We start from the raw sequence: 18,505 nt of genomic DNA on the forward strand, positions 1-18,505 counted from the left end.
TTTGTCAAACTGCAATACCACAAAAGCTATTAATAAGATAACTGTATTTTACATATATGATGTTATATAAGTCTATAATATCTTATAAAAAGAACTGTCTGCTTATATTCCTTGAGTCTAACTCTTCCTAGATCCTATCTTTCCTTCTACTAGCCCTAATTTACATAGTTGATCTAGAGAGTAATCTATAAGTAATAATCTATCCTTGATAAAGTAATCAAGGATAACAATGTAACCTGAAGAGACATTTGGGTGAATTACTGGAGGCTTCATCATCTGCTCTAGACATAAATGCCTTTTTAATCTCCTTTCTCTCTCTCTCCCAGTCTTTCTCCTTCCTCCTGATTGATTGGAGCAAAAATTGATTTTCTTATTCTTTAACCTTTCGTAGCTTGCTCATCTCTCTTCTATACCTCTTTTAAAACCTCTACATTAACTATTCATCTAATGTCATAATGTCGTACAATTAGCATTCAGCCTTAAAAGAAGTCGCCTTCTATCACAAAGACTATAAAACACTCATTCAGTAATCACTTACTGACCATCTACTACGTGTCATTACCTGTACAAGGCTCCAGATACAGAAAAGTAAGACGGTTTCTGTGCTAGAGGCATTCAAAGTATTAGGGAGCTGATTATAAAATAAATTATAAAAAATAAAATTGTTTTTTACAAAATGGTGGCATGAAGGATGAAGTAACAAAGTATTTTCATTTTTAAACAATAAATTGTATTATTTTTTCTTACTCTACAAAGCAACTGATATACTTGGTGGTGAAAGGACAAGGAGTGTGTTGAAAGTCTGAGAAGGTAATGCAGTGACATCTGAGGAGCCATGAAACCCTAGCGAAAGGGTGGGAGGTGAAGCCTAATTATCTAAAAGTGAAAAGGCCAAGCAAGCCTCAAAGAAAGTAGGTCAGACACAAACATGAATAAACCCCTCCACTCTAGATAATGATGGCTGAATATTTTGCACACTGCAATGAGTTCAGAGTTTAAAAAATCACTTCTAAACTTCAAAGGATGAAGTTTTTAAGGTCTTTATTTTCTACACATTAGCATGCCTCTGACAGAACCTTTAGTTTCAACAACTAGTTTAAAGTAGTAGCCTAAAGTGTGTTACCTTTGTGTAAACTAAAGGATGACCAATTCTAAATAACCTTTTCTAAAATCTTAAGAGGTCAACTATCAACATTTACAGTAAGTTAAAGAGGCTAAGTTAATAACATTTTATCTCAAAAGCAAAAATTAGTATCTTTGAAGCATATTAGTGGATCTGAAAAGCTACTGTGATTTTAAGGTTTCTTTTCCCAGAAATAATCCATAAATATACCATATATGGTCTGTTCGTATGTTAAAATGGGGTAGGGGATAGGAAAATTAATTTTTATAGGTTTAATAATAAAACAGAAAATATATGTAAATCACACCAAAAAACCCCCAACTTCATGACTGCAATTATTTTAGAAAAACAGCTGTCTAAAGTATTTCAAACTAAAGCCACAAGAACGCGATAGAGGTTATTAAAACTTTGAAGATGAAACTCCATAAAAATTAATCATTTTCCTTTCCTAAATCGAAACTGAGGTTTTATTTTCCAAAATCCTGTTCTATGATGAAGTACAAATGCCCATGCAGCATATGACCATGTCCAAATACAACAGTTAGCAGTCATTTATTGCTAAATTTAAATACGACTAAACAAAATGACAGCTAGAAAAAAAACTAAGCTATATACACTTGAGATAGCTTTTAATATAAAAGCATGTCCTCAAAATGTGCCTAGTTATTTTAAAGGAATAGAAATTCCCTCTGCCTCTTTCCCACCCCATATATGATTCAAAATAATAAACCAAAAAACCACTCATTATCTCAAACATTTCAAATAAAGCTACTTGAGTTCATGAAACTCACATATGCAAAGTTTTACATGTTAAACCAAACATGTTTGGGCATAAACTAGTATATTTTTGGATTTAAAATACTACCTTTTGTTTTTTAAAAATAATTTCAACCTTATTTTATAAAGATGAAATACAAACATAAAACCTAAGCAAGTTAAAGTTTCTCACCTTCAACCTCCTTCTTCTCAGCTTCTAAATCAGGCAGCTCATTATCTATTTCACACACACAGAAACATATCTAAAACACTGTACTGTTGCTTTGAATATTAGCTTTCAAGTTGAAGCTGCACGCATTTACAGTGCGCCTCAGAGTTGGATTACATGACCTGTTTAGTTAACTCTGTAAAGATGACAGTTTAAGCAAAAATATATGTAGACAATGTTTTTTGATCAATACACAAAGTAGAACTTTCCCTATTTTTAGAAATTTGCAATACAACTCTCCAATTAATTTTTGCTCCAAATGAAACTTTATCACGTTTATATACTAAGCAAAAGGTTTCTGTGGTCTTAAGAGTTACTTGATCAATCTAGACATAAGTTTACAAAAGTATAAATTAAGACTATGTAGTACTGACCAAAAATAAATCTTAAAACACTTCTGTCTATCTGAAAAAAAAATGATCAACATTGTCCTTGGCTATCTAGTGGTTAGATAAGAAAACTATTAACAAAAGTCCTCAAATTAATACGTATAAAAGATGAGGAGAGAAGCAATTTCTAAACAAATAGCAAATAAGCTAATTAAAGTTCTTCTCTTACCCAAAAAGAAAGTGTTCAGAAAATACAGGAATTTGCAAAATCCTCACCCTTTTTCAAACTTTGCAAAATTAGGTATTTTGCTGTCAAATGTATAACTGTACCAACAACTGCTCCACTAATATTTCCAATCTTAACCACAATCATGTTTAGAGCTTTCTTAAAACTGAAGTACACATTTTAAACATTTCAAACTTAACATATCAGCTTTAAGGAAAAAGCAAGATTAGGGCATGTAAACATAGTTAGAAAGTATTTTCACATACATCATTTCATACACTCTTCTAAAGAAGGTACCAGGATTCTCATTTAACAAGGAAAGGAACTGTGACTTAGAGGGTAAATGACATGCCCAAAGTCAGCTACAAGGGGATAAATCTAGAACTAAAACCCAAAGCTGTTAGTCTATCAAATGTATTTTCACTTCTTTAACTGAAAGGCCAAGCTAAAGGTCACCCGATTATTGAGCCCCAATGTAACAGTATATATGATCTACTATTTTTAAAACAGAAGGGAATAGAGCTAACATATAATCCCAGAGTATATATCTCAAAACCAAATGAAACTAGGTCATTTTAGCAAGCATCAAAAATGCTAATTTTCAGTCACTATAAATTGTGTGCAATTTCAATGTTTACAAAATTTTAAATCAATATTTAGCAAAAATAATTTTTTAAACTGAGCTTCTTTTAACATGATTTTCTTTCTTGAAAGATTTTAAGCACTACATGCACACTTGAAAAAATAATTATTACCTTTTATTAAATTTTAATTTAAATGCCTATTATCTGCAGGGTTAAAAAAAAAAAAAAAAAAAACTTCACAATTTTGTAGTTTCCTATTAAGTGAATGGTGAAATAAGTAAACCAGTTAATTCACAATGCCCCCTACTGGTAGTTCAGAGAAAGCATTCTCTAATGTAACATTACAAAAAAGTGCATTAGTTTTATTAAATGTGATCTCTCACCACCTGCACACAAATCCCCTGGAAAGTTTAAAAATACAACCTCCTTGCTCTACACAAATACCTACAGATACTTTTATTTAAGTTAGATTGCCTGAGTTCAGGAATCTGAGGTTACAGTGAGCCATGATCGCTCTACTATACTCCAGCCTGGGAAGCAGAGTAACACTCTGTCTAAAAAAAAATTACCCCAGGTCACATGCTAAAAGGTAGCAGAGCTACCAATCTTTTCTTATCCCTAGTGCTAGGTGTCCTTAAGATGAAAGAGAAACAAATTATATTAGCCTTAAAATTCAAGTAATTATTTCTTTTAGATACTGCTTATGTAAGCAATACATGCTAAACCTTCTTAACACTGGTTCCGCCCACATCACTTGGGGAGACTGTAGAAATGTCTGACCAGGTCCCATTCTGAGATTCAGATTTAATAGGATTAAGGTAGGGCCTGAATACTGTTATTATTATTATTATATTATTTATTATACTTTAAGTTCTGGGGTACATGTGCAGAACGGCCAGGATTCTCATCTAGGTATACACGTGCCATGGTGGTCTGCTACACCCATTAACCCGTCATCTACATTAGGTATTTCTCCTAATGCTATCCCTCCCCTAGACCCCGCCCCCCAACAGGCCCCACTGTGTGATGTTCCCCTCCCTGTGTCCATGTATTCTCATTGTTAATTCCCACTTATGAGTGAGAACATGTGGTATTTGGTTTTCTGTTCTTGTATTAGTTTGCTGAGAATGATGGTTCCCAGAGACATCCATCTCCCTGCAAAGGACATGAACTCATCCTTTTTTATGGCAGCATAGTATTCCATGGTGTATATGTGCCACATTTTCTTTATCCAGTCTACCACTGATAGGCATTAGGGTTGGTTTTGAGTCTTTGCTATTGTGAACACTACTGCAATAAACATATGTGTGCATGTGTCTTTATAGTGGAATGATTTATAATCCTTTGGATATATACCCAGGAATGGGATTGCTGGGTCAAATGGTATTTCTAGATGTAGATCCTTGAGGAATTGCCACACTGTCTTCCACAGTGGTTGAGCTAATTGCCACCAACAGTGAAAAAGCATTCTATTTCTCCACATCCTCTCTAGTATCTGTTGCTTCCTGACTTTTTTTTTTTTTTTTTTTGAGACGGAGTCTCGCTCTGTCGCCCAGGCTGGAGTGCAGTGGCGCAATCTCGGCTCACTGCAAGCTCCGCCTCCCGGGTTCACGCCATTCTCCTACCTCAGCCTCCCCAGTAGCTGGGACTACAGGCGCCCGCCACTGCGCCCGGCTAATTTTTTTTTCTATTTTTTTAGTAGAGACGGGGTTTCACCATGGTCTCGATCTCCTGACCTTGTGATCCGCCCGCCTCGGCCTTCCTGACTTTTTAATGATCACCATTCTAACTGGCATGAGATGGTATCTAATTGTGCTTTTGATTTGCATTTCTCTAATGACCAGTGACGATTAGCTTTTTTTCACGTTTGTTGGCTGCATAAATGTCTTCTTTTGAGAAGTGTCTGTTCATATCCTTCACCCACCTTTTGATGGGGTTGTTTTATTCTTGTAAATCTGTTTAAGTTATTTGTATATTCTGGATATTAGCCCTTTGTCAGATGGATAGGTTGCAAAAATTTTCTCCTATTCGGTAGGTTGCCTGTTCACTCTGATGATAGTTTCTTTTGTTGTGCAGAAGCTCTTTAGTTTAATCAGATCTCATTTGTCTATTCTGGCTTTTGTTGCCATTGTTTTTTGGTGTTTTAATTATGAAGTCTCTGCCCGTGCCTGTGTCCTGAATGGTACTGCCTAGGTTTTCTTCTTAAGTTTTTATGGTTTTAGGTCTTATGTTTAAGTCTTTAATCCATCTTGAGTTAATTTTTGTGTAAGGTGTAAGGAAGGAATCTAGTTTCAGCTTTCTGCATATGGCTAGCCAGTTTTCCCAACACAATTTATTAAATAGGGAATCCTTTCCCCATTGCTTGTTTTTGTCAGGTTTGTCAAAGATCAGATGGTTGTAGATGTGTGGTGTTATTTCTGAGGCCTCTGTTCTGTTACATTGGTCTGCATCTCTGTTTTGGTACCAGTACCATGCTGTTTTTGTTACTGTAGCCTTCTAGTATGGTTTGAAGTCAGGTAGCGTGATGCCTCCAGCTTTGTTAGGATTGTTTAGGTTTTTGTTTTGTTTTGTTTTTTGCTTAGGATTGTCTTGGCTATGCAGGCTCTTTTTTGGTTCCATATGAAATTTAAAGTCGTTTTTTCCAATTCTGTGAAGAAAGTCAATGGTAGCTTGATCGGGATAGCACTGAATCTGTAAATTACTTTGGGCAGTATGGCCATTTTGATTATATTGATTCTTCCCATCCATGAGCATGGAATGTTTTTCCATTTGTTTGTGTCCTGTCTTACTTCTTTGAGCAATGGTTTGTAGTTCTCCTTGAAGAGGACCTTCACATCCCTTGTAAGTTGGATTCCTAGGTATTTTATTGTCTTTGTACCAACTGTGAATGGGAGTTCACTCTTGATCTGGCTCTCTGTTATTGTTGTAAAGGAATGCTTGTAATTTTTGCACATTGATTTTGTATAATGAGACTTTGCTGAAGTTGCTTATCAGCTTAAGGAGATTTGGGGCCAATGGGGGTTTCTTTTTTTTTTTTTTTTGAGACGGAGTCTTGCTCTGTCGCCCAGGCTGGAGTGCAGTAGCCGGATCTCCGCTCACTGCAAGCTCCGCCTCCCGGGTTTACGCCATTCTCCTGCCTCAGCCTCCCGAGTAGCTGGGACTACAGGTGCTCACCACCTCGCCCAGCTATTTTTTTGTATTTTTTAGTAGAGACGGGGTTTCACCATGTTAGCCAGGATGGTCTCGATCTCCTGACCTCGTGATCCACCCATCTCGGCCTCCCAAAGTCCTGGGATTACAGACTTGAGCCACCGCGCCCGGCGACGATGGGGTTTTCTAAATATACAATCACGTCGTCTGTAAACAGAGACAATTTGACCTCTTCTCTTCCTATTTGAATACCCTTTATTTCTTTTTCTTGCCTGATTGCCCTGGCCAGAACTTCCAATACTATGTTGAATAGGAATGGTAAGAGAGGGCATCCTGGTCCTGTGCCGGGAATGCTTCCAGTTTTTGCCCATTCAGTATGATACTGGCTGTGGGTTTGTCATAAATAGCTCTTGTTATTTTGAGATACGTTATATCAATGCTGAGTTACACTGAGAGTTTTTAGCATGAAGGGCTGTTGAATGTTGTCGAAGGCCTTTTCTGCATCTATTGAGATAATCATGTGATTTTTGTCATTGGTTCCATTTATGTGATGGATTATATTGATTGATTTGCATATGTTGAACCAGCCCTGCATCTCAGGGATGAAGCCGACTTGATCATGGTGGATAAGCTTTTTGATGTGCTGCTGGATTTGGTGTGCTAGTATTTTATTAGGATTTTTGTATTGATATTCATCAGGGATGTTGGCCTGAAATTTTCTTTTTTGTTGTGTTTCTGCCAGGTTTTGGTATCAGGATGATGCTGGCCTCATAAAACGCGTTAGGGAGTACTCCCTCTTTTTCTATTGTTTAGAATAGTTTCAGAAGGAATGGTACCAGCTCCTCTTTGTACCTCTGGTAGAATTCAGCTGTGAATCCGTCCGGCCCTGGACTTTTTTTGGTTGGTAGGCTATTAATTGCTGCCTCAATTTCAGAACTTGTTACTGGTCTATTCAGGGATTCAACCTCTTCCTGGTTTAGTCTTAGGAGGGTATATGCGTCCAGAAACTTATCCAATTCTTCTAGATTTTCTAGTTTATTTGCATAAAGGTGTTTATAAGTAGTCTCTGATGGTAGTTTGTATTTCTGTGGGATGGGTGGTGATATGCCCTTTATCATTTTTTATTGCATTTTTTAATGCTTCTCTCTTTTCTTATTAGTCTAGCTAGTTGCCTGCTATACAAGAGCTCCTGAAGGAAGCACTAAACATGGAAAGGAACAACTGGTACCAGCCACTGCAAAAACATACAAATTGTATGTAAAGACCATCGATGCTATGAAGAAACTGTGTCAAGTAACAGGCAAAGAAAACCAGCTAGCATCATACTGGCAGGATCAAATTCACACATAACGATATGAACCTTAAATGTAAATGGGCTAAATTCCCCAATTACAGAATAAAGAATCAAGACCCATTGGTGTGCTGTATTCAGGAGACCCATCTCATTTGCAGAGACACACATAGGCTCAAAATAAAGGGATGGAGGAATATTTGGGAAGCAAATAGAAAGCAAAAAAAAAAAGCAGGGGTTGGAATCCTAGTCTCTGATAAAACAGACTTTAAACAAACAAAGATCAAAAAAGACAAAGAAAGGCATTACATAATGCTAAAGGAATCAATGCAATAAGAAGAGCTAACTATCCTAAATACACATGCATCTAATACAGGAGAACCCAGATTCATAAAGCAAGTTCTTAGAGACCTACAAAGAGACTTAGACTCCCACACAATAATAGTGGGAGACTTTACCACCCCACTGTCAATATTAGGCAGATCAATGAGACAGAAAACTAACAAGGACATCCAGGACCTGAACTCAGCTATGGACCAAGCAGACCTAATAGACATCTACAGAACTCTCCACCCCAAATCAACAGAATATACATTCTTCTCAGCACCACACTATACTTATTTTAAAATTGACCACATAATTCGAAGTAAAACACTCCTCAGCAAATGCAAAAGAATGGAAATCATAACAAACAGTCTCTCAGACCACAGTGCAATCAAATTAGAATTCAGGATTAAGAAACTCACTCAAAACTGCACAACTACACGGAAACTGAACAACCTGCTGCTGAATGACTACTAGGTAAATAATGAAATGAAGGCAGAAAAAGATGTTCTTTGAAACCAATGAGAACAAAGACACAACATACCAGAATCTCTGAGACACATTTAAAGCAGTGTGGAGAGGGAAATTTATAGCACTACATGCCCACAAGAGAAGGCAGGAAAGATCTAAAATTGACACTCTAACATTACAATTAAAAGAAGTAGAGATGCAAGAGCAAACAAATTCAACAGCTAGCAGAAGACAAGAAATACCTAAGATCAGAGCAGAACTGAAGGAGACAGAGACACGAGAAACCCTTCAAAAACTCAATGAATCCAGGAGTTGGTTTTTTTGAAAAGATCACTGTTATTTTTTTAAACTCCCAGGTGATTATAGTCTGCCACTAGGGCTGAGAATCACTTGGGCCAGTGATGCTCAGCCTTCAGCTTGAATAGAATCACCTAGAGGACACAGACCTGTAGGCCTCATGCCCAGAGTTTCTGATTGAATAAATCTGAGGGCCTGAAAATCTGCACTTTTTACAAGTTAGATGTGGTGACGATGCTGGTCTTGTGATTACACTTTGAGAACCACTAAATAAGCATATAGGCTAGAGGTTCTCAACCTTACTGACACATACGAATTACCTGGGGAAATTTTTTAAATCTTGATTGCCAGGCACACCCCAGACTAATTACATATGAATCTCTGGGATGGAGGATCCAGGTATCAATATGTTTTAAAGTTCCTAAAATTAAAAAGATTTCCTTACAGCAGAGGTTTACAAAGTCATTAATATGCTAGCAATACAAGTGATTTCCCCAGAAGGTGGTATAGTACACACTATTTCCAAAGTTTTTTGAACCAGAAACACTTCTGGCACATAATTAACAGCTCTGAATGTCCGAAATACTGGCCTATCAGATAAAATGGAAACTGCTTTGCATGGCTTGAGACACGATCCTCCAACCTCAATCCAGCCTCATCTTTTGCCAACCCTTCCTCCTGCCACTGCATATATATAAATATATATATATCCCTATTAAAATACTAATATCTTTTGATTGCAAGATCTGTTTTAATATGATTGAATTATTTCTACAGCTGTTTGTAGTCAGAGGTCACATCTTATTTCTCTTTGGTCTCCAGTGCCTAGTATGACACCAAGTATAGCAGGTGCTCAAGGAACATCTGCTGATTTATTAAATACAGATTTATAGCCTTACTTTCTGTAGAAAATACACTGTCAAGGATGGTTTTTATGCAATCTAGAGTGAACAAAAGTTTTTACATAGCTAAAATCAGAACTGAATAGTTCACCCTTATAGAGCCACTCTTATTTTAACAAGGCTTTAAATTATAAAGGGACTAGTTGCATTCAGATGTAACATTTAACTTGTATTAGGATCTGCCATACTTTAAATTCATTAATAACTTAAGAGTGGCAGAAGGTTTAGATAACTTTTTATTTTAAGAATTATTTAGGCCAACTGTGATCCAAAAAGAGGCAAAAATGCCTTCTAGATTAACAAGACAAAAATGCCTTGTATATTAACAATAGTTTCCATGAACCATTAAAGAGAAATGAAAAAAAAGAACTTTTGAAAATTCAAGTTTCTCAAACTTGAACATAGCAAAATCAACTCAGTTTCGTTTTTGTTTTAATTTATAAAGAACCGTATTTTTGTGTTATCAACCTCTATATCTAATTCAGGTCAGACAATCTTGGTACATAATAAAACTGCAAAGATTACAAGTATCCTCCTTTAGTGCCACAGAAGAAAGCACTTGATTTCATGCTATAAAGTGCCAAGGTCTATTCTATAGCTTTCAGGCACTATATTTTTCATATGCATCACAAATATTTTAAATAATCACGTGTATAAATTTCAAAGCATCATAAGACTATATTGCCTTTTTGTTGTTGTTGTTGTTGTTGTTGTTGTTGTTGAGATGGAGTTGCACTCTTGTTGCCCAGGCTGGAGTGCAATGGCGTGATCTCGGCTCACTGAAACCTCTGCCTCCCAGCTTCAAGCGATTCTCCTGCCTCAGCCTCCCAAGTAGTTACGATTACAGGTGTCTGCCACAATGCCCAGCTAATTTTTTGTATTTTTAGTAAAGCCAGGGTTTCACTATGTTGGCAAGGCTGGTCTCAAACTCCTGACCTCAAGTGATCCACCCGCCTCAGCCTCCCAATGTGCTGGGATTACAGGTGTGAGCCACCATGCCCAGCAACTATGTTGTTTTTCAAACTTATTTCAGTTTGTAGTTCTGTAAAACTATATTGAAAGAAAAAAATCGCATTAAAAATATTAACATATTTGTTCTCAAGAGCAATGATAATTACCTTAACATATATTTATTCCATAAGTATGGAGTGCCCATTACACGACAGGCCCTGTTCTAGGAGTCATAGTTATACAATAATGAAAAAGTTCATGAAGTTTACAAGCTGGTATATTTTTTCCAGAAAGGGAAAAGGTGGAAACATTCTTGTGATCTCAACTAGAAATAGGGATTACTGGCAGAAGAAGGAGAAACAGTTGAATCTAAAAGCCATTAGTTTATAAAATTTGCTAGGTGACTCCTAGCAACTCTGAAAAAGTTGGTAAGCCTAGGAGAAAGAGAAAAGTAATAATAACACTTTAAAATTAATAAAGCGTTTACCTTTGAATTCCTTCAAGAATATCCCTCACAGCTGCCATTAACTTTTGAAGATATATAAAAGCTTCTTCAAATGATGCTATATTTGAAGTAGTCAGAGCTGAATTTGAGCCCAATCTCTGAAATACATCCGTGCTAAAATAGAGAAAAAAAGATACTCATAGGTATACATACATATTTAACATAATTCAAGTATTTCTGTTGCAAATGTATAAAGTAGTATTTATTATCATTAATCTCTCAGAATGCTGATCTATTTAAATTAGAAGTAAAAGATAGTGAAATATGAAAGTCTGGGATAATATTCACATAAAGGATCTAGTTCAGATACTATACAGGTCTAATCTAAAGTAATACTATGAAAGTTGTGTGATATTGTTTCATTCTAAGAGACCACAAGAGATAGAGGAGAAGTAATGCTATCAATATGCATTCAAGTCAGGACTCAGGATGAGAAGGATGAAGAAAAAAATTAGAGATCAGATTATTCCTGTTGAAACTAGAAGTTTATCCTAGTAATTTCACTTGTATAAATTTATCATAAATTAATAATAGTTATTCACAATCAGGTAACAATTAGTAACACCTTAAATGTATAACAATATAAACAGTGTTAAATGTAAGTTAAATGTAAGTTGGTCACTTGATAAAATACCAAACTAGGCTGGGCATGATGGCTCACCCATGTAATCTCAACACTTTGAAAGGCCGAGAAGGGAGGATCACTTGAGGCCATAAGTTTGAGACCTGCCTGGGCAAACTTGTCTCTAGAAAAAAATTTAAAAATTAGCCAGGCGTGGTGGCACTGCCTGTAGTCCCAGCTACTTGGGAGGCTAAGGTGGGAGGATCACTTGAACCCAGGAGTTCGAGGCTTCAGAGAGCTGTCATCGTGCCACTGCATTCCAGCCTGGGCAACAAAGTGAGACCCTGTCTCAAAACAAAACAAACACACACACACACACACACACAAAACACCAAACTACTAAAATGATGCTTATGCCACCTATGAAATAGAAAAATAAAAGTAGAGAAAATTTACTTTATAACATAAGGACAACAATGTAAAAATCCAAAACACATTGTGCTTGGTTTGAATAGTGTCCCCCCATAATTCCTATATTCACCCAGAATCTCAGAATGTCACCTTATTTGAAACAGGATCTTTTGAGATGTAACTAGTTAAGTTAAAATGAGTTCATGCTGGATTAGAACGGGCCCTACTCTATGTGAAGAAAAAGGCAGAGATGGGAGTGATACAGCTACAAGGCAAGGGCTTCTGGCAACTACCAGAAGAAAAGAGAAAGACACGAAACAGATCCTCCCTCAGAAACTCCAGAAGAACCAAGCCTGCAGACACTTGGATTTCAAATGTTTGGCCTCCAGGTCTGTGAGCGAATATACTTCTGCTGTTTTGGGCCAGCCAGTTTGTGATACTTTGCTATAGCAGCTGTAGGAAACTAATAATATTCCTAAAAAACAAGGCTGAGTGTGCTTAATAAATTCACAATGTTGACTACGGTAGACTTTAGGCAGCAGCACTCAAAGGAATTTCCTTCCCTACTTTATACTTTCCAGAGTATTCCTTTTATAACTGTTGTAAAACACACTTAACATAAAATTCACCACTTTGAACATTCTGAAGCATATAATTCAGTGGCATTTAATACACTCACAATGCTGTGTAACCATCACCACTATCTAGTTACAGAACATTTCGTTACCCGAAAAGGAAACTGAATCCGGGTGGTTACTCCCCAGGATTCTCCTCTTGCCCCACCAAACCCCTGCAACCACCACTCTGCTTTCTGTCTCCATGGATTTACCTATTCCGGGTATTTGTGTGGTGCATTTGTTATTTTTTAGATAAAACCAAATGTATTTTATTTTAAAATATTTACAATTAAGATTTTTTTCTACATTTAAAGCCTAAAAAGAGAATGTAAAAAGAGAATATGTAATACCCAGTCTACCAACCAGAGATAAGGATTACTAACATATATGGTTCTTTCTTCATCTTTTTCTGGATATACAAGCAAATTGTGTGTGTGGAGGTATGGTTGTGAGAGAGTGGTTGGGGAGGCAGGAGGAGACTGAGAGAGAAAACAGGAAACAACATCTACCAGGAAAGCCATTAGTAAATCAAAGTACTGTATATTAGATACTATCATTCCAAAAACTTCCATTATAATTTTTATATAGATTTATACAATTTAGGTAAAAGGATGAGGGCACTAAAAGCCCTTCCTCCAGGGTTTATCCTAAATGACAATATGTGGGAGAAATGAGCATGAGATGAGGATGAAAATAACCATACCAGTCATAGGATTGGCAGGTACAATCATCTTTTGCTGTGGGTACTACTATTTTTGCTCCTGTCTCTTGAGATGTATCGGCAAATCTTGTTTTTACCTTTAAAATATATCCAGCATTTGACCAATTCTTAACATCTCTCCCACAACTGCCCTAACCCAAATCATCAACATTTTCCACCTGGATTATCACAGTAGACACCTAACTGGTATCTTGCCCTCTTCCTGCCTCACCCTCATCACTTCACAGCCTGCTCTCAACAAGGCAGGGCAATCTTTTTTAAAACACAGGCCTGATCTTGTCATTTCTTTGCTTAAAATTGTGCTGTAGCTTTTGCTAAGAGTAAAAGCCCTAAATTCTTACAATGGCTTACTAGCCCCAAACAATCAGCACACTGTCCCTCCCCACTTCATCTCCTCCTACTCTGCCCCCTTGCTCCAGCCACACTGGCCTTCTTTCAGTTCACCCAACGTATTAGACATGTTCTGTCAAGCTCTTTGTAATTTCTGTTCCTCTATCTGAAATGCTTTTCCTGTAAATAACTATATGTTCCCATCCTCACCTCCTTCAAGACAGTACAAATGTCATTTTTTAAATGAAGGTTTTCTTGAACACTCTCTAACACTGTAACTACCACTCCTCCCTAAATCCATGTTACTATTCCTCCATTTCTTCTTTCCTCTTAAGGCGTCATGATCAAATGACCTACTACCAAGTGCCTGAAAGTATGAAAAAAATACAATAAATACACCATTTTCCCTTGATTCTAGACTTTTATAGACACTGTGCAATGTATTAACTATTGGATCCATGGCTAAAATTTAGACGTCCTTCACTTGAAAATGTATCTTTTTTTTTGAGACAGGGTCATGCTCAATTGCCCAGGCTGGAGTACGGTGGTGCGATCACAGCTCACTGCAGCCTCGATCTCCTGAGCTCAAGCAATTCTCTCACCTTAGCCTCCCGAGTAGCTGGCACTACAGGCGATGGCTACCACACAAGGCCAACTTTTTTGATTTCTAGTAAAGATGAGGTCTCACTACGTTGCCCAGGCTGGTCTCAAACTCCTGAGCTCAGACGATCCTCTTGCCTCAGCCTCCCAAAGTGCTGGGATTATGGGCGTGAACCACTGCATCTGGTAGAAAATGTATCTTAAGGTTGAAGAAAAACATCCTGAGTGTGTGGATATATATTTTAATGTGACATACTGTTTAAAGATGTTTACCACAGGTTCCCAAACTTTTTTGATATCCTTTCTTTTTGAGATAGGGTCTCACTCTGTCATCCAGGCTGGAATGCAATGGCATAATTACAGCTCACTGCAGCTTCTACCTCCCGGACTCAAGTGATTATCCCACTTTAGCCTCCTGAGTAGCTGGGACCACAGGTGCATGACACTATGGCCAGCTAATTTTTAATTTTTTTTTGTAGAGACAAAATCTCACCATGTTGCCCAGGCTGGTCTCAAACTCCTCAGCTCAAGTGATCCTCCTACCTCTGCCTCTCAAAGTGCTGGGATTATAGGCATGAGCCATCATGCCTGGCCTCAGGATACACATTTTTAAAAATGTCTCGCCTTTTTCCCCCACTAGTGCCGCTGGTCCTGCAGGTCTCTGTTCTGCAGGATGGGGTTTGTTAAAATTGTTAAGAATAAGGCCTACTTTAAGAGATACCAAGTGAAATGTAGAAGATGACGAGAGGGTAAAAATGATTACTATATTTGGAAATGCTTGGGGATATAGGATAAAAATAAATACAACACACCCAAATACAGGATGATAGTTCATGTAACAGAGATATCATTTGTCAGATTGCTTTTGCTTGTATAGAGGGGGATATGATAATCTGTACAGCATATGCAAACGAACTGCCAAAATAATGGGGAGAAGGTTGGCCTGAAAAATTATGCTGCAGCATATTGTGCTGGCCTGCAGGCTTCTCAATAGGTTTGGCATGGATAAGATCTATGAAGGCCAAGTGGAGGAGACTGGCGATGAATACAATGTGGAAAGCATTGATGGTCAGCCAGGTGCCTTTAACTGCAATTTGGACACAGGTCTTGCCAGAACTTCTGCTGGCAATAAAGTTTTTGGCACCCTGAAGGGAGCTGTGGATGGAGGCTTGTCTATCCTTCATAGTACCAAACGATTCTCTGGTTATGATTCTGAAAGCAAGGAATTTAATGCAGAAGTACACTGGAAGCACATCATGGGCCAGAATGTTGCAGATTACATGCGCTACTTAATGGAAGAAGATAAAGATGCTTACAAGAAACAGTTCTCTCAATACATAAAGAACAATGTAACTCCAGACATGACGGAGGAGATGTATAAGAAAGCTCATGCTGCCATACAAGAGAATCCAGTGTATGAAAAGACGCCCAAGAAAGAAGTTAAAAACAGGTGCTGGAGAGGATGTGGAGAAATAGGAACACTTTTACAGTGTTGGTGGGACTATAAACTAGTTCAACCATTGTGGAAGACAGTGTGGTGATTCCTCAAGGATCTAGAACTAGAAATACCATTTGACCCAGCAATCCCATTACTGGGTATATACCCAAAGGATTATAAATCATTTTGCTATAAAGACACATGCACTCATATGTTTATTGTGGCACTATTCACAATAGCAAAGACTTGGAACCAACCCAAATATCCATCAATGATAGACTGGATTAAGAAAATGTGGCACACATACACCATGGAATACTATGCAGCCATAAAAAAGGATGAGTTTGTGTCCTTTGTAGGGACATGGATGCAGCTGGAAACCATCATTCTCAGCAAACTATCGCAAGAACAGAAAACCAAACACCGCATACTCTCACTCATAGGTGGGAACTGAACAATGAGAACACTTGGACACAGGAAGGGGAACATCACACACCAGGGCCTGTCATGGGGTGGGGGGAGGGCGGAGGGATAGCATACCAGGGCCTGTCATGGGGTGGAGGGAGGGGGGAGGGATAGCATTAGGAGATATACCTAATGTAAATGACGAGTTAATGGGTGCAGCAAACCAACATGGCACATGGATACATATGTAACAAACCTGCACGTTGTGCATATGTACCCTAGAATTTAAATAAACACATAAATAAATAAAGAAAGAAGAGGTGAAATTGTCCCAAAATGTCCATTGCTCAGAAGAAAGATCAGATAGCTCAAAAGAAGGCAAGCTTCCTCAGAGCTCAGGAGCAGGCTACTGAGAGCTAAACCAAACAATTTTCTATAAGGATTTTGGAGATAAAGAAAATACACTGACGGACAGCAAAAAAAAAAAAAAAAAAAAGGTCTCAGAAGCTTAAATGAGAAACAGCAGGGAAGTTGCTTTTTTGTTTGTTTGTTTTTGTTTGTTTTAACTTCAATCAGGAGTAGTATCTAACACTTACCCAAATTCCTTGTAAGTAGAAAAGACACCAAAAACCTGACCTGATGAGCTACAAATGTGCAACTGATTTTTAAAGAGAGGGTCTTGTTGTGTTGCCCAGGCTGGTCTCAAACATTTGGTCTCAAGTGATCCTCCCACCTCAGTCTCCCAAAGTGCTGGGATTACGGGTATAAGCCACTGTTCCCAGCCTCACTCTAGTAGTTTTATATGACTAATTGTGCACAGGTCCTACCAGACTTCCAAATAGGCATCTTTACATGAAAGGTCCATGAATGATTATGTTGAAAAACTCCTATAATGTGTCTGGTACATAACAAGGCTTGAGAAACTGTAAGGTAGGCCTAAATACATATGTATTAATAAGGCAATATAAGCATTTTTGTCTTGCCGAAATGCTATTAAAGTCTATTATCCAGAAACTACGCAAAACTCTCTAGTATCCAACACAAATTCATGTACATTATGAGAGAACTCTAAGAAAGGACAGCTAAAATATCTTAGATATAGTTTTAATCTATTTTATTTTGAAAGTAGTAATCCCTGTCAGGGATATATGGTAGCTTTCTGCTAACCAGAATGTCTGATTAGCCAAAACCTTAAAAACATGTTAAGACTGAAACAAAAAACCCTTTGCTTTATATGAAAATATAAATTTGTAAATATTATTGTTAGTTCTCATGCCATTTATTTTTATTTCTTTAGCGTGACAGGTTATAAAGCCAGTAGTTTATGTTTATGTACACTAAAGTACTAGAAGTATTTCTTCCTTTTAAACAAAAGTATTTATCTTCTTTTAACAAAATCTTACAATGAATAACAGTAACACAGTCATGCATCACTTAAGACAATGAGAATACATTCTGAGAAATGCACTGCTGGGCAATTTCATTGTTATGCAAACATCTTAGAGTGTATTTACATAAACCTAGACGGTATGACTTACTAGACGTCTATGCTGTATGGTATAGCCTATTGCCCCTTAGCTACAAACCGGTACAGGACATTACTATACTGAATACTGCAGGCAGCTGTAACACAATGTTAACCATCTGGGTATTGAAACATATGTAAGCATAGGAAAAGTACAGTAAAAGGTACGGTATTATAATTTTATGGGACTACTGTCATACATATTCCACTGTTGACCAAAATGATGTAATGAAAGTGCTAAAAAAAAAAAAAAATGACAAAACTTTAGCTAGACAAAAAAAAAAAGAGGAGTGAATATGCAAATCGGAGATGAAAAGGACATTACCACAGAAATATGAAGAATCATAAGAAACTATTATGAATAGCCATTAATGAATAACTACAATAACAAGTTTGATAACACAGAAGAAACAGATAAATTCTTGGACACATACAATCTACCAGGATTCAATTATGAAGAAATAGGAAATCTGAACAAACCCGTAACAAGTGAGGAAATTGAATCAGTAATAAAATTTTTCATCAATGAAAATTCTGGGAGCTGATGGCATCATTGCTGAATTCTAACAAATATTTAAAGAAAAATTAATACCAATTTTTCTCAAACGATTCTAGAAAATTGAAGAAGTGGGAATACTTGTAAACTCATTATATGAGGCCAACATTACCAATTTCAAAACTAGACAAGGACACGGTAAGAAAAGAAAACTACAGACCAATATCCTCGATAAACATAGGTACGAAAATTCTCAACAAGA

At 37.1% G+C, this 18,505-nt stretch overlaps 1 protein-coding gene and 1 pseudogene across 3 annotated transcripts in view; one reads left to right on the plus strand and one right to left on the minus strand.

Moving 5' to 3' along the window:
- The window catches only part of SWT1 (SWT1 RNA endoribonuclease homolog), a 123,006-nt gene that overhangs the window by 40,053 nt on the left and 64,448 nt on the right, over positions 1–18,505 (minus strand). For all 3 annotated transcript variants that reach the window (XM_007989172.3, XM_037985811.2, XM_037985810.2), the window contains one exon: positions 11,121–11,252. In XM_007989172.3, the coding sequence (XP_007987363.3) occupies positions 11,121–11,252 (132 nt within the window). The remainder of the gene's footprint in view (positions 1–11,120; positions 11,253–18,505) is intronic.
- LOC103230432 (large ribosomal subunit protein uL18-like) lies at positions 15,053–16,642 on the plus strand (annotated as a pseudogene).

This window comes from Chlorocebus sabaeus, chromosome 25, assembly GCF_047675955.1.
Source record: "Chlorocebus sabaeus isolate Y175 chromosome 25, mChlSab1.0.hap1, whole genome shotgun sequence".
NCBI classification, from domain to species: Eukaryota; Metazoa; Chordata; class Mammalia; order Primates; family Cercopithecidae; genus Chlorocebus; species Chlorocebus sabaeus.